At 44.1% G+C, this 16,186-nt stretch overlaps 1 protein-coding gene across 4 annotated transcripts in view; it reads right to left on the minus strand.

Moving 5' to 3' along the window:
- Window positions 1-913: 913 nt before the first annotated feature.
- Window positions 914-16,186, minus strand: part of CYFIP2 (cytoplasmic FMR1 interacting protein 2) — a 130,460-nt gene continuing 115,187 nt past the window's right edge. For all 4 annotated transcript variants that reach the window (XM_081287356.1, XM_081287355.1, XM_081287354.1 and 1 more), the window contains 5 exons: window positions 13,539-13,611; window positions 12,814-12,908; window positions 7,336-7,574; window positions 5,874-6,021; window positions 914-3,691 (listed from right to left, as the gene is read on the minus strand). In XM_081287356.1, the coding sequence (XP_081143482.1) occupies window positions 3,524-3,691; window positions 5,874-6,021; window positions 7,336-7,574; window positions 12,814-12,908; window positions 13,539-13,611 (723 nt within the window). In that variant the 3' untranslated portion in view covers window positions 914-3,523. The remainder of the gene's footprint in view (window positions 3,692-5,873; window positions 6,022-7,335; window positions 7,575-12,813; window positions 12,909-13,538; window positions 13,612-16,186) is intronic.

The following is a 16,186-nucleotide window of genomic DNA, read 5'->3' on the forward strand; positions in this document are numbered from 1 at the left end:
CTCTTCTCTGTGGACGGCCTTGGGGAAAGCTGGTGCTGTATGAAATGTGGGGTTCTGAGTCTTGGAAACTGGTCTTAAATATCCCTCTACTTGACATTTTTCTGGTGAGTGACAGTGACTTTCTCCCTAAGCCTGGGAACCTCCTAGCCTGTCATGTTGGGTTCTCTCCTGATACCAGACTAAGGTCAATCTTGGTGCCTCAAAGCTAGAGGTCTGGCCTGGCTGATCAGTTCACTGTAGGGTGACAGAAAAAGCCTAGGTTTTAGAACTGAGCTCAAATTCCAGCTTTGTCACTGTCTGCAGGAAAATAAACACGCTCTATGGCCTCTGTAAAATGTAGACTATACCACATAGTGATGGAGTTGGTTAAAAAAGAATGGATGGAGGGCTGGGGATGTGGCTTAAGCGGGAACGTGCTCACCTGGCATGCGCGGGGCGCTGGGTTCGATACTCAGCACCACATAAAAAATAGATGTTGTGTCCACCGAAAACTGAAAAATAAATATTAAAAAATTCTCTCTCTAAAAAAAAAATGGATGGACAGAATTTAGCAACAGAATTTAGCATGGTGCCTATATAAGTTAGGTCTCATCAAATATTAGTTTCCACCCTTCCTCCTAAAACTAGGGGTATATAGTTAGACTCAGACTCTAGAATCTCTAGGAGAAGGAATTATTTCCTATATAACGCCCAGTGCAAACCAATTTTTAAAGGTCTCATTTCCCCAGTGAAAAAGCAAAAAAAGCCCTCAGCTTAGAGTATTTTTACCTGCTATAGTTTTTATCTTCTTTGATTCTCTTATGAGACTGGTTTCTTAGTCATTAGATTCAATATGACCTTCACAGATCAATGAGGTGAGAATAGGACCAGGAATCAAGACCAAGATGCTAGTTTTACTAGTTTGGAAGCAGTTTTAATGGAGATGAAAATGTTTATCAACTCAACACGGGTATCCCCCAAATACAAACCAAAATATCATCTTCAGCTGCATAGCAAATATGATTTAAGAATTTAACATTATTTGATCACAAGCGTAAATATAAGTCACCATAAATAAATGTAAATTCATTGTACAAAAATCCCCAACAACTCTTAATACAAATATGGTACATCTGACAGTTTCTGACAGAATTTCTTAAAACTTGTTAAAATCTAAGTTTTTTTATTCTTGGTTTTTAGACACATTAAAAAAAATCAAAAGAGGGACAGTAACAATACTAGGGAGGAAAAAATATTGAACTTATCCAGTGTTCATAAACAAGTACTGCTGGCGAGCTGAGGAAAGGGAATCTCTTCTGAAAGGGAAGACCTCAATTTACTAGGATCAAATCTCTTGAGGATAAAGTGACTCTTCCCAGAGGGTGAACTTCAGTGTTATTAAAGTAGGGTGGGAGAGATGAGTTGTTGAACTAGCAGTCTCATTAAACGGATGGGCCAGATCTCTGCAAGCAATGGCTAAGGACTTAGAATGAATGGCAGAATGTAAAAGCTAATCATCTATCTGAAAGAGAGAGCCAACTACTGTTCCCAAACAGGACAGATAATTTGAAAGGTTCTGGAGCCTAGAGATTCTAAGTGGGTTTTGAAGGTGTGTTCTATCACTAAGTCCTGCCATGTGGTATAACCTCTCTCTCCTGCCTCTGGGATTCATTCACGGTTGTCAAGAGAAAAGAAGAAATTGGAACAGGAAGCGGCAGTACCAGATAGAAGGGTTTGCCAGCTTGTATTTCCAACCACCTTCCCAAACTATAAATGTGTTTTTTCATTGGCTCAGAGGTAGCTCAAAGACCAAGGCTGGCAGAATGATTTCTTTACTGCAGTGGTTCTCAAACTTCAACGTGCACCAGAATAACTCGGCTAGCTTGTGGAGAATGCCGAGGTCCTAAATCTGTACTCAAATGAGTACATCTTACAAACTCTGGTAATGGATATTTCCTTTGTTCTTCCTGAGTGGTTAAAAATGGACCATGTTAACCATGTCCATTCATCTTCTATAGGGCAGGGGGGGATCATTATTGTTCTTTGCATTTTCTCTGTCTTCCTCCTTGGGCTGAGGACATAAAATGTCCTACTTTATATGTTCTCAGAAGCTCAGGGCCACAGGTGCTCTTTAGAGATGATGTGCTCTATATTGAGACCTGTGCATCCCCAAGGTTCTGCTCTTTGAAGGACTTGCCACACTTGATGAGAGAGACTGTAGAAAGTTTTAGTTCAGTTGGGAAAATGGAAATAAATATATCTCTGTGACAATCTGTACCTCAAAATCTAACTTGAGGAACATTAAGAGAACAGGAAACTGAATGCAAAAGATAAAATGTTCCAAGTATTTTTCAGCAGCTAGGACAAGTGGGCATTCTGACTCCCTAAAACAGGACTTCTCTTTGGGGTACATCTTGGAATTAAAGGCTTGTTATCAAGTAGGATTTTTACTCCTAACCTCTTCATTCTCAAGATGATTTTGGCTTCTGCTGAAATAACCCCAAAATGTTTTCTCTCTTGTGGGAGTTTTCCTTTGAGAGATTCTGTGGCAAGAAGTGGTCACTAATTTGGTCACTGGCTAATGCTGTGGGTGGTACCATGGCTGATTTGTTCAGTGTTGCATGCCCAATGTCCATCACCCTGTGTGGCCCAGTGCTGAGTAATTGCTTAAAGAAGAAAGGAGCCATCTTGCCCTTAAGTTGATGAGATGCCCTAAGAGCTTTCTGTCTGGGGCTTTGGAATTCCTGGCTGTGTTCAGAGATACTGCTTCCACATAGCAGCCCTGACTACCTTCCTAACCCAGTCTCTACCTCAATAGCAGACAATTGTGGAAGTACGTCTGGCTTTTCTCTGGGACTTCTCTGAGACAGGAGAGTTAGGAAGGGGTTTGGGGAAGCCTATGAAAGGCCAGAGCTAACACCATCTGTTGTCATGCCACACCAGGGCCCTTTCCTGGTTCTCTGCGGCTCTTGGCACCTGGTCCAAGCATACCCTAGGGTGGGGGAGTTCCTAACATCTGGAGCAGGAGGTGGTGCCACCAGGGAACTGGAAGGAGAGGAGCCAGAGGAGCTAAAGAAACCAGGACCCTATTGCACCACCGTCAGACCAGGCCCACACACCTCTGATGCGGCCACACTCTTTACTTGGTCTCTAAGACTTCAGTCCTGGGGGTGCTGAGAAGGAGGACATGAGCTTGCCGGGGAGGCCTTGGGAAGCAACCACAGATGGTGGGGATGGTGGGATGGAGAAAGGACAAAAGTAGGAGATCCGAAATACAGTTGAGGGGGAAAAACAAAAATAAAGCACACACTGCCCTGTTTTTTTTGTTTGTTTTTCATTTACACAATGGAACCCACCATGGAGATGTCATGGGAGAGCATGCACGAGCCCAGTCCCTGGGAGTGGTGCAAACGTGCTTGGGGAGGTTCTTATTTGCTTTCAGGTCCACCCCACACACTTTCTAGTTGGACCCCGTTGCAGGCTGACCATTGTCCTCTCTCCTGCTTCTCCTCCTCCTCCAGGTGGAGGTCTGCAGCATATCTGCCTAGCAGGTGGTGGCCAGGGATTGGTGGATGGGTGGCTGAAAGCAGCGCACATGCTCCACAGTAGAACTGTCTGTCTCCACGGACTTCATGTACTTGTTGAGGATGGCAAAAACCTCATTGTTCAAGATCTGGTACTTCCTGATCCGGTCAGCCATCTTCTTCAGGGGCTGTAGACAAGGATGTTCAGGTTAGGATGGGAGAAAGGTTGAGAAGCAAAGGGAGAGTAAGAAGGATTCAGTAGGTTTGGGGTCCAGGTTCCTGATACTTCAATGATCATTCCACTCTCTTGCTTGAAGGATTTTATAGGTTCCTAAATCAAATGCTAAAGGCCCTTAAAAGCCTTTGCAAGTTTCAAAACTTGCTACAAAGTTACCATAATCAAAACAGTGTGGTGCTGACAATAAAGACAGTCATACAGGGCTGAGGGGTCACGCAGTGGTACAGCACTTGCCTAGCATGCATGAGGCCCTGGGTTCAATCCCAGCATTGGGGGATAAAACAAGGGTGTTGTAGGGAGGGGAGGAAAGCCACATAGATCAATAGAGGCCCCAGAAAGAAATCCTTGCACATATGATAAAATTATTTTTGACAAGGGTGCTAAGACTATTTGAAGGGGATAGGACACTCTTTCTAACAAATGGTGTTAGAAAAATGGGTCATGTATATATGCAGAACAGAAATGTTGGAATCTTACCTTATACCTTACCAAAAATTAGCTCAAAATGGGTAAATGTCTTACAAAAATAAAAGCTAAAACTAAAGAATTCTTAGAAGAAAACATGAGGGTAAATCTTCCTGACATTGGAAATGGCAGTGTCTTGGATATGACATCAAATACACAGGCAGTGCAAGAAAAGAGAAATTGGGCTACATCAAGTTGAAAATATCTATGAATCCAGGGACACAAGCAACACAGTGAAGAAGAGACATGCCTGAAGAAGAGGTGAAATCTTGACAAATTGTATAGAGGGGTTTATATTCATTATATTTAAAGAACTGCAACTCAAAAACCCCAAAGCCAACAAAAATAACCCCCTTAAAGAGATGAAGGAATTAAACAGACATTCTTCTAAAGAGACATAAACATCCATGAACACATGGAAAGATATTCAACATTACCAATCATTATGGAATTGCACATTAAAACTACAAGGAGCTACCACTTCATGCCCATGAGCAAATAATCAAAAACACAGAAAATAAGAGAACCTGCAACTCATGTGCATTGCTGGTAGGAATATAAAATGGTACAGCGATGATCAGATGATTCAATAATTCTTCTGGGTATATATTCAGAAGAACTGAGAGACTCAAATATATTTAGACACCTGTGCTCACAGCAGCATTATGCATAATAACCAAAAGGCAGACACAACTTAAGTGTCTATCAATGGATTTTTGTTTTGTATCAACAAAATATGGTACGTAGATGCAATAAAATAATATTCATCCTTGAAAGAAGGAAATTTGACATGCTGTATCATGGATGAGCCCCAAGGACTTGATGCCAAGTGAAATCAACCAGTCACACAAGGACAAAGAGTGTCCTTGCAATTCTACTTGCATAAAGTACTTGGATTCATAGAAATAGGGGTGTGTTTGGCAGGGATGAGGGAATTATTTTTTTAATGGGCACGGTTTCAGTTGGGGAAAATGGACAAGTCCTGGGATGTGCTGTCAGATGCACAGCCTGAGTGTACTTAATCCCTTTGAACTGTACATTTAAAAATGGTTACAAATGTAAATTATAGACTTACTTTACCACATTTTTTTATAACACCCTTCACAAGGAGGCTTCTGCCCATTTTCCTCATCAGATCCCTAGTCCCCACCATTTGTTCCCGACATCCTTCTTCATACCTCTGTGCTGTGGCTGTTCCCTCTATCTAGAATGTTCTCCTGAGCCTTCCAATCCATTTGTTGTCCTCATTCTGGACTCGGGGTAAACACTGCCTCCATGAAGCCTTCTGCAGCCATTCCTTCTCCGCCCCCTCTGCCTAGTCTAGAGGGTTCTTTCTGCTAGCAGCCCTGCCTATCCCAGACCAGCACTGTTCCATCCCAGGGCAACTTTAGTGTCCAGTGAATGGACACATGGTTAAGGTACACAGGAGCCATCATGAATCGAGACTGCTTAGGACAGGGAAGGAGCCCAGCCCTGCCCTTCAGGTGACCTGATATAAGTGGGTGACCCATGGCTTCCTGCAGGCAGGCCCCCAGCTGCTGAGTGTCTTTGTGTACCTGTGGTGTGGGGAGTGGGCCCCCCCCAGGTGCAGCCCCCCAACCCCTCTTCTCTGACGCCAGCCGTCAGGCTGGCCGCACCTCCCAGGCCCTGGCCACAGGCCTGCTCACCACATTCTTAATGATCTCGTCCTTCCCGTCCTGCCTCTGTACTTTCAGCAGGTGGTAACAGAAGTCGAACAGGTCAAAGCGACGCTGCTGGCCCAACAGGACAATGATGGAGCAGCCAGCCCAGTTCAAGCCATCTCCAAAACACTGCCTGGAGAGGGGAGAGGAAGCAGCTGCAGTGAGAGCAGGGAAGGAGGGCCCTCATCCTGAGCCAGCAGAATACCCAGTGAGCAGAACCATCTCTGGGCCAAGATGCTTAATCTGTAAAATGGGTTCAAGAAAAACCGTGAGGGTGGATTTATTTGTTCCAGGGACTAGGATTATATAATAGGTCCTTCTAATCACAAGAAGATCTTGTTACTGAAGTAACAAGAATCAGCTTTGAAGAAGAGATGGATTTTCAAGGAAAATCCAAAACAGCCCTTGAGACTCAAGTGGTTGGTGGTGATTTCAGGCAAGTGAAAGGAGAATCCTTCTTGATTCTTTGAGGTGAAAGCCAATTTCAAATGAAGAGACCAACTGGCCACACTGGGCTGAAGGGGAGGCAGGGTGTGGTGGTGGTGGAGGTTTTGACACAGCTCCGACTGACTGCAAGGCCCAACTCGTAAGAGACACGGGCGATGTGGACAGCGGTGGGGACCTACCCTCTCTGCTCTTGACCTGGAGCCGCAGCCCAGTCTGCTAGGGCAGCTTTCTCAGGCCCTCACATACTTTTTCTTGGCTCCAATGGGACGTGCCTTGTCACCCTCTCCACCACTGGCCTCAACATGGAGCTGGGTGAGTGCAGGAGAAACAAGGCACCGCTTCCGTCTTCTCCAGACAAGACTGGGCTTCTATGATAGGGTCCCGGTTTTCCACAAGTAGAGTTTTGTGGGGGTGAGGTGGTCAGTGAGGTTTTTATTTTCCTTTGTACAGGTGTGGTCTGGAGATTGAAGCCAGAGCTTCGCACATGCTAGGTAAACCTGCAGCACTGAGCCATTCCCAGCCCGACAGCCAGGTTCTTAACGCTGGGCTTCTGCCTGCACAATCACACTCTCACATTCTGGTTCTGCTCCCAGCCATCTGTTGCCTCTCCCCGAATGTCCCTTTCTTCCCCCATCAATCCAAGTCCCAGTCACTGTTGGAGGGAATTCTGTTCTAGCCTGTGAATGAAAGTCTAATGTCCCACTCCTTCTACTCTGACATCTGTCACCCTTGCTGCAAAACAACCTCATCCAATGGACTTTACCTTTGCATTTTTTTGTCCCCTCTTTGGTCACCTAAACTCCATGAGGCCAGAGCTGTCCACTTTTGCTAAGCACCACTTAGCAGGTGAGTCCAGCACCTGGCATGGTGACCAACATACTGGGTGTGACAATTGTTGGCCCCTTTAGCCCCTGCCCACCTTCTCAATGGGTCGTGGCAGCTGGTGGCTCACAGGGAGAGGGGCAGGTTGGTGGTGGCCCTGCCTCCTTGCAGTACTCACTCAGCTGTGAACTCGTTGGTCCCCACAGGGATGCAGTAGACAAACTGCATGGCACTCCACAGCCGGTGGAACTCCACGCACTCGTCCACATGCATGACGCCGTTGGTGGGTGGCGGGCCCCGCCAGATGGGGTCCTGCAAGTAGCTTCGAATGCGGGTCAGGATGACCTCGAACATGGACAGGCCACAGCACAGCCGCTCCTTGGTCAGCAGGTCACCTTCCCGAGCAATGGCAATTTGCTGGGAACAGAGGTTTATGTAAAGATCCAAGATCCCAATTGTCACTTCCCAAACACTGGAGCTGGCAGCACCTGGAATTCATTCACCAGGACTGATGTCCTGCCCAGAGCCAAGTGCAACAACAGGCAAGCTTGCGGTGAGTTGTATTTGTGGTAAGTAAAATCCAGAAGCATCTCAAGAGGAATGATTTGTAGAAACTATGACTTACCCACATAATAAAAAGCTAGGTAGGTGTTGAAGAGCATGACTTTACTGTTACTACAGCTAGTTCATTATTTAGTGGGTAACACACCAGGTCCTATTTTAAGCACCTGATAGGTACTGACTATCCAATCCCATGAGGTAGACCTGATTATCCCATTTCACAGAGGAAGAAACTGAGTCTCAGGCAGCCCATGTGGGGTAAAGCTGGGATTCCATTTCTGATAGTCTGGATCTAAAGGACAAGTGAAGTGTCTAGAGTGAGGTGTAGAAATGAGGTCTAATACAATCCTACTAAAAGCACCAGCCCGCAATCCCACAGGCAGACACCAGTATATGCGTGGTGTGTGTTTGTATGCAGAAAACATTTTAGAAAGATTAAAATCACTTGTGGGGGCAGTTTTTACTTTAAATACTTATGTGCAGATGAATGTGCTAGAAGGAACATATGTTAATCTTTTAAAATTTGCTACTGACTTCACAGAGTTATTTCCTCTAGTTAGAAGTTCTTCCTTGGCAATTGCAAATGATCTCTATTAATAATGTACACTGATTTCTCATCTGAGTCCTGGATCCTGTGCACCTAAAAGATGTCTAGACAAGCACATCAAAACACGCTGCAATAGGTGTTTTGTGCAATATGAGGAAAAATATCTAGGGTAAAGGTGCTGAAAGCCTTCTGCAAAGCAAGATAAACATTAAAACCTAAGGCTAAAATAAGATACCCTAGTCTGGGGAACAGAGCTAAAGAGAAGTGGCTTCTGAGATGGAGAGGTCCATAGGGACTCGGGATCAGTTCCCTCCTGGGACATTTCCTGGACAGCCCATTGTACAGGTGGCTGGGAAGCACCTGCCTGTCCTCAGTCTGAGCTCCCTCCCTGGAAGCCCCTAAAGAAGGTAGCTGTTAAGTGAATCTATGGAAGGGAATAAATCTGGAAACACCAATGCTGGAGCCCGATATGAATGTGGGCCACAAGTATGGTTGTCATGACAACTGCAGGCAGGGTTTTTTCTTTATTTCTTTTTTTTCCTTGCAGTACTGGGGATTGAACCCAGAGATACTCTGCTACTGGGTTGCATCCCCAGCCCCTCTTATTTTTTTAAATTTTGTGATAGGGTCTCGCTGAGTTGCTCAGGCTGGTCTCCAACTTGAAATCCTCCTGCCTTAGCCTCTCAAGTAGCTGGGATTAAAGGTGTGTGCCACCACACTGATCTGTGACAACCATAACGTGAAAGATGGCTAGTAAAAAGATGAATTGGAGAAAAGTTTGCCAACCTGTGTTTTAAACACAAAGGTGAGGGAGCTTTAATTCATGGGGTTCAACTTAACACTGTAAGCAGATACATCCAACTCTTGAGCAGAGGGGAGACCCCTCAAGTTGCTGCAGTTAGCTAGAAGGATCACTTAAAAAAAAAATCCTGAAACCTATGCTTGATTCTGTTCTTATTCTGTTCTCTTTGGCTCCTGAAAGAGCTTTTACATCAGAGAGCCTGCCTGGTACAGGGGAGGTGCTCAGCAAATAAAGGACCTACACTTGTAATTCAAGTCATTAATATTCTCTTGGGTAAATTAACACAGAGCTCTGGTTTTCTAACTAATGTACTATGCATTTGGTTAGCCTGAATCAGTCCTCAGGGCCTGGCAATCCTGGTAGGGGAACTATAAAAAGGGGCAACTGAATTTATAAATCTACAGGCAATGTTTCAATTCAGGTGGTTTCACCCATTACAGTCAGTGAAAGATGCCTCATTTCTTTCTTTTGGAAGAATGAAAATCCTTCCAGTTCTTTCTGTGAACTATAAAAGTAATACATAGTCACTGGGTTAAATTTGGAGAAAAAAATTTTTTAAAGGTATAAGAAAGAAAATTTAAAAATCCCTCTAAACCCTGTTGCCTAAAAATGAACTTTAAAAAAATACTGCTGCATTGTATATTTGCATACATAATTAACAAAATTTGGATTACATCATTGCTTTTTTTAATCGCAATATAGAAGCAATTTAAAAACTCATTTCCTTCAATATTTTCAGTAGCATGATTTTTTTTTTTATGTATGGCTGCACAAAATAGCCTTTGATATCCCTGCTCTATTTAGTTCTCTATTCTTGGTAATTTTAGATTGTCTACAGATTTTCATTGTTCAGACAATGCTAAAGCAATCACCCTTATGCATAAAAATTTGTGACCCTATCTTGCTCATTTGTTAGGATGAATTCCGGGGATAGAAGGTCTAATATTTTAAAAGGCTCTTGCTCCATAGTGGCAAACGAGTCTCAAGAAAAGCTAAACCATGGTACATCTACCTTGGTCAAGCCAATTTCTGGTCCCCTCAATCAGAGATATCATAAAGAAATTTTCTTCACCGACTTGGGGAATAAAAGAGTATTTCATTTTTTGAATTTGCATTCTGCTGATTATTGTTAATACAGAAACTTTTTACTGTGTTGGCATTGTATTTTTTTTTTTTGCAGTATCAGGGATTGAACCGAGGGCCTTGTGCATGCTAGGCAAGTGATCTCCCACTGAACTATATTCCTGACCTTTTGAAAAATTGTATTTTAAGGCAGGGTCTTGCTAAGTTGCTGAGGCTGACCTTGAACTTGTGATCCTCCTGGCTCAGCCTCCTGAGTAGCAGGAATTAAAGGTGAATGCCACCACACCTAGTGGCATTATGTTTTTATATTTTAAGTTTTCTTTCATGCAACTTTTTCTTTTGATTTATCTCATTTTTTTCTTTTTGCATTAAAAAAAGAGCTTTATAGATTCTGATGCAAATAGCCCAATTTGTGGCTGGGTGCTATGTACGTGGGAAGGTGTTTGCCAGCGCTCTGATCCATTTCTTTTCTACAGTGAGGTCCCCCCACCCTCCAATATGATTTCTGCATTTAGTGTCCTTTGCAAGAGCGTGAGATCTTAATATTCTTCTTTGTGGGATCCTTTATGTTTATTATTCATATATCATTTGCTTATTATAACAGTCAAGAAAGGCAACTCAACATAATAGTGCTGGGCAATGAACCAGGTCCTCTAAATTTGTCCCAGAAACAAATGCAAATAATGCAATGCTGTTAACATTCCTTGCTTTAAATTTGCCACACATTTCCTCTGTTACTGACTAAATATGTGAGTTTGAGCAAAGGAGAGACCCGAGCTAGCTTGGGAGTTAATATTTTATTAACTCTGGATTCTATGGGATAATTTTTTTAAATTTAACACATTAATTACACCCATGAAGGGGATTCAGCGAGGCATTTCCACACCTGCACTCTGCATGAACTGATGTATCCATCCACCCTTCTCCCACCCTCAATCTCCACCACCCCCAGACCCTCATCATCCTAACCCTCAACCTGAATATAGAATAGTGATTTTTTGCTGTCCTTTTTTTTTTTTAAGTTGAAGAAAAGAGACTTATAAAACTGGCATTTCCTTTCTCGCAGAAGTCTAGGCTTTTGTTTGTTGAATATTCATTTGACAAATTGAGATTTCTATCAGTCCCAAGGAAATGGCATTCACCAGAACAGGGAAAGAATTCACAGTCCCCCGAGTGAAAACACATGCCAAGCCTAGGGTGGAGGGGCTGGATTCTTGGAGGATGACACCAGCAGAGCAGACACCCAGCCACATTGCTGGCTTGGGGGATTTCTCCCTAAAAGGAAATCCTTTTGGAGGATCTCCTCTGCTCAACTTCTGAGGGCCAGAAAGGAAAATGTGCAGTGTCTGAGTTCTCGGGTGAGTTAAAGAACCTGAGTGCTACCGGGCGCTGAGTCCTGTTTTCAGCAGGAGCTTGTGGCGGCAGGGGGACCTGCAAAGGTAGCTCCATCAGTGTGACACCTGGACAGATGGGGCTCTGCAGTGTGCTCCAAAGACCTGCCAGGTTTTGCCAGAAGAGAGACCACCTTCTGCCCTCTGCTGAGGATGTGGCTCCTTCTGACCTTGGTGCTAACCTCAGTTAGGGATGCGAGTCCAAGAATGGACTTCAGTCTTAAATCTTCTCAACAGTGGTATCAGCAAGCAAAACAAACCACCCTGGCTTTGTCCTGCTGTGGTGTCCTGTTACTCCTCTTTTTGAATCCTTCCCCTGATTACCCCCCAAATGTAAAGCTTGCTTAAATCAACTTGAAGGAAAACAGAGCATGCTTCTTATGGCCCATCTCCCCCATGCACTTCCTGCCTCCCCATAGAGTGTGTGAATTCTCTGAAGGAAGGAGGCCTGTCCTGCTCAGCTCCATGTTCACGGCAATTGGTCTGGGGTTTAACGTAAAATTAATTACAGAGCTAACATAAGTCCATTCACTTTGAAAATACTAAAACATTACGGCTAAAGATGAAGGGTCCACCCCATCTCTCTTCAGAAGTTGTCCATGATAAACTAGGTATATCATTCCAGATATCTTCAGGAAAAGTGTAATTCATATGGTTTGGGTATGTGCATTGTTTAAAAGAAAACATAGCACCATCCAGTGTGAACTGTATCACATCTTGTTTTATCCACCCAACTGTGCGTTTAAGGTCTGTCCACACTAATTGATATGGCTAAATCTAATCTTTCCTTTTTATTATTGCATATTAAGCAAATGCTGAATATACTACTCTGCAGCATTTTAGGTGTTGAGTATTCCTCGCTTTACTGGTAGACATGTAGGCTTTAGCAAACAATGTTACCATAAGCATCTCCTGTTTCTGGGAGTGTTTCTCTAGCAAAAATATCCAGAAATGAACTGAGGACTCGGAGTGTGCCGTCTTAATTTTGCATGTAGAGGACTTCTTGATGCCTTACAGGGGTGTGATGGGTCCTTGTCTAAATGACCTAGCTTCTTCCTCCCTTGGCAGGGCACATAATACAGGATGAAGAAGAAAGAACTCGGTCTGCAAATTTCATTCCAGTCCCGTTCCTGCCACTAATTGTCTTTGTGGTATTGGACACTTTCCCTCTCTGAGCCTCAGTTTCCCTGTCTGTAAAATGAGGAGGTTGGGTCCAGTGCTCTCCCTCTAACGTTCCTGTTGGTCCTCAGAGGCTTGGTGATAGGTTCTTACCTGGGGCGTCCCCAGGCGCTCAATCAGGGGCACCAGGTGAAGCGGGGCATACTTGGCTTCCAGGCGTTTCATCCGGACTTCTAGGCGTTCTCCCTCTGCAAAAGGAGTAACCGAGCAGACTTGAGATTGGGCCACACTGGGTGACAGGGAAGGAGAAGCTCAGGGGACTGGATGATGTGTCTGGATTCCAAACTTTGAATGAGGCAGGTAGAACTTTCTCCTTGGTTCTGGAAACCGATTAGGAATCACTACAAAGAAACGATTTTTGTAAGCTGTGTCCAATAATGGAATTATGCTCCCCATGAAGAGGTGAGATCTCAACACTTGAGGAATTTAAACCAAGGATAGGTAGCAACATACTTAAGGTAGTCTAGAAGGCAGAAGGCCTACAGTGTCACTCCTAATCCTGTGATTGTTCGACAGGTGCCCAATGTGACCTTCTCTTTCTGACTGCAGATCTGAGATCACCGGGATTAAGTGATCAGATTCTGCCAGGCTTGGTGGCTCATGCCTGTAATCCCAGAAACTCAGGAGGCTGAGGCAGGAGGATTGTGAGTTCAAGCCAGCCTCTGCAACGTAGCAAGGTACTTAGCAACTGAGCAAGATCCCGTCTCTAAATAAAATTCAAGAAAGGGCTGGAGATGTTGCTCAGTGGTTAAGCACCTTTGAGTTCAATCCCAGTTTAAAAAAAGAATGATCAAGTTCAAAGGCAAGCTTGGTCTTACCCTTGATGTAGACTCTGGGCAAGATGTTTTGGAAAGGTGCAGCATGGAGCAGATCACAGACTTCTTCCTGAGACTGCATGGATGGAGGGAAAGAAAGAGAAAATAATTTTAAACTAGAAAGAATTTTCATTCCTAAAACCCTGAGCATTAGAGTCAGCCAGACAGGGATTCAAATCCTGGCTCTTGTACTTATTAACTGTGTAACCTTGGCAAATTACTTAGCCTCTCTGAGTCTATGTATTTATCTATAAAATGAGGATGAGAACAATACTTACTTTAATGGGTTTCTGTGAGAATTGAGAGAATGCATAAACTGGTAGCAAAGTCCCAGGCACATACTGAAAGCTCAATACATTTTTACTATAATCTTTTTTTCTTTTAGTTTTTTATTGATTCATTATAATTATACACAATAGTAAGATGTGTTGTTCCATTCTCATACATGCACATAACATTATAAATAGGATGAATGACAGGGGGATCAGTGATGATGGATCCCAGAAATCCTCTGTCTGGTTGTTTGGGAAGTCTGCAGGATTAAAGAAGGTGGCTGGGCCAATCTGTCCACCTATAAATCCAGAAAGGCTTGTAAATCCCCCTATCAGATTGGTTTGGTTTTCTCCTCACCAGACACCAACTATTGAGAGAAGGGAAACTAACACCCAGGTCGGGCAAGGTTTGATGGGGACTAGTAATGCATAAAAGTCAGCTTAAAAGCAAAAAAGTATGATTCCGGCAAAACAGAAGACAGGCTAGTGGGCTTATTGCTCTGGGGCTGGCTCCTGGGCTCATGATCACAGGATTTCAGAGCACGAGGCAGGGTGGGAGCCAGAATAGCCAGCACCCCACTGGGGCTTGCGTTCCATCTTTAACTCGTGGGCACTGGGGTGAGGTAAGAACCAGGCTCCATCCAATTCTGATCCAATCCTTCCTTCTGCTTGATTTGTGGTTACTTTGCTCTTTCTCCAGTTTGTGAAGGTGGAAGCCTAGATTCTCGATTTGTTACCTTTACTCCTTTCCAAATATAAAATCCAGGTTATTTTCTCCACGCCTCCAGCAATGAAGAACCCATTCTTCTGAGTGCAGTCAGTCCATTTCTGGACAACGCTAATGGCTGGAGACTTTGGTTTGGTGTAAGCAAGGCTGCCTCCGGACTACATCATCTTTCTCTCCCTCCCTCAAAGCTGAACCCCTTGTTAGAGAGATGGAGACATCCCTCTCCATTCCCTAGCCTTCCCCTTCCTCCTCAGCAAACAGAAGTATCGTGTGTAGGCACACCACCGTGGCACAAGGGCTCTGGATACCTTCCCCTCATGTTGCATGGTGACTCTGAACTGTCAGGTGCTGTCCTCTTAAGCCACTGTGGCGCTGTGTTCTTCTATCACTTAGGTTTCTCCTTTTTAGCCTCTTTGCAGGTTTTTACTTTTGACCATCTCTTCAATACTGGTTTTCTTAAAATACCTTAAATGTGGGTTTTTACTCTACCCACCTAGTTTATCTCACCAACTCCGGTGACGTGATGACCCACTCATGGCCTGTGACTTACCAAGTCTATATTTCCACCACGTTTTTATTTATTTATTTATTTTTAACCAAGTTTCAGACTTGCATACTCAAGGGCTCCCAGCTGGCTGTCCCTGCCTGGATGTGCCATAGCTCAACATTTCTAAACCCAACCTTCTCCCATCTGGGAGTCCTTGCCCACAGAATGGCACATTCCTCACTTCATCTGCCCATGCGTGAGCCTGGGCCTCGTCGTCTTCACCTTTTCAGACCAGCTAGTCTGTGTCCCGGTGTTTCTCGTATCTCTTAATTCTTTCCATGTTGACCATCGCAACACCATGAGCTCCTTAAGGGGACGGATGGTGTCTCTCTGCCTCTTATTCCCAGAAATAACATTATGATATGCCTAGCATACAGTCATTAACTGAATATTCTTACCCCATAAATGTTTTTTGAATGAATGAGAGAATTTGTCTCTGACAGTCCTCTGAGTTTGATCTTGCAGCTCTCTTATCTGCCCGCTTGTTCACCCAACAAGTATCCACTGAGCACCAGGCACTATTCTAGGCTTTGCCAATATGCTGTCAAACAAGTTAGACTAGACCTTTGCTGTACTGGAATTTAAATCGATAGACATATATAAACAAGTAAACAAATGATAAGATTTCAGATAGTGGTAAAATAGGCTAGAGAGTGGGCTGGGAGTGAGGAAGGATGGTTGGGAAAAATCTTTAGGGGGCAGTAATATCTGAATAGAGAATGGAATGAAGTGAGGAAGCTCCCTTATGGAAAGGTCATTTCAGTTCAAAGGCCCTGTGGTAGGGAATAAGCTGGATGGTAGTGATGAAAGCAATTATAGTTCACAGAGCAGGAGGCCCTAGGGTAGGGAGCAAACAAACCATGTGGGGCCTGCTAAGCAGGGTACAGAGGAGTTTGGATCTTATTTTAAACATAAGGAGGCGCCTCCTGGAGTTTAAGTTGTTCCAAGCAAAGTTCTGCCTCACACAGCCACACTGCCAAGTTTTCAGTTGCTCCTAGAAGGTTGGCGGTTGGCCGTTGTGGGAAGGATCAGCTTTGGATTCTGTGAATATCGGTTGATCTGGGGACAGGAAGGAGAAAGCTCCGGGTCTTCTGCAACAAAAAGC

Source organism: Spermophilus citellus (genome assembly GCF_964194105.1).
Source record: "Spermophilus citellus genome assembly, chromosome: 1".
NCBI classification, from domain to species: Eukaryota; Metazoa; Chordata; class Mammalia; order Rodentia; family Sciuridae; genus Spermophilus; species Spermophilus citellus.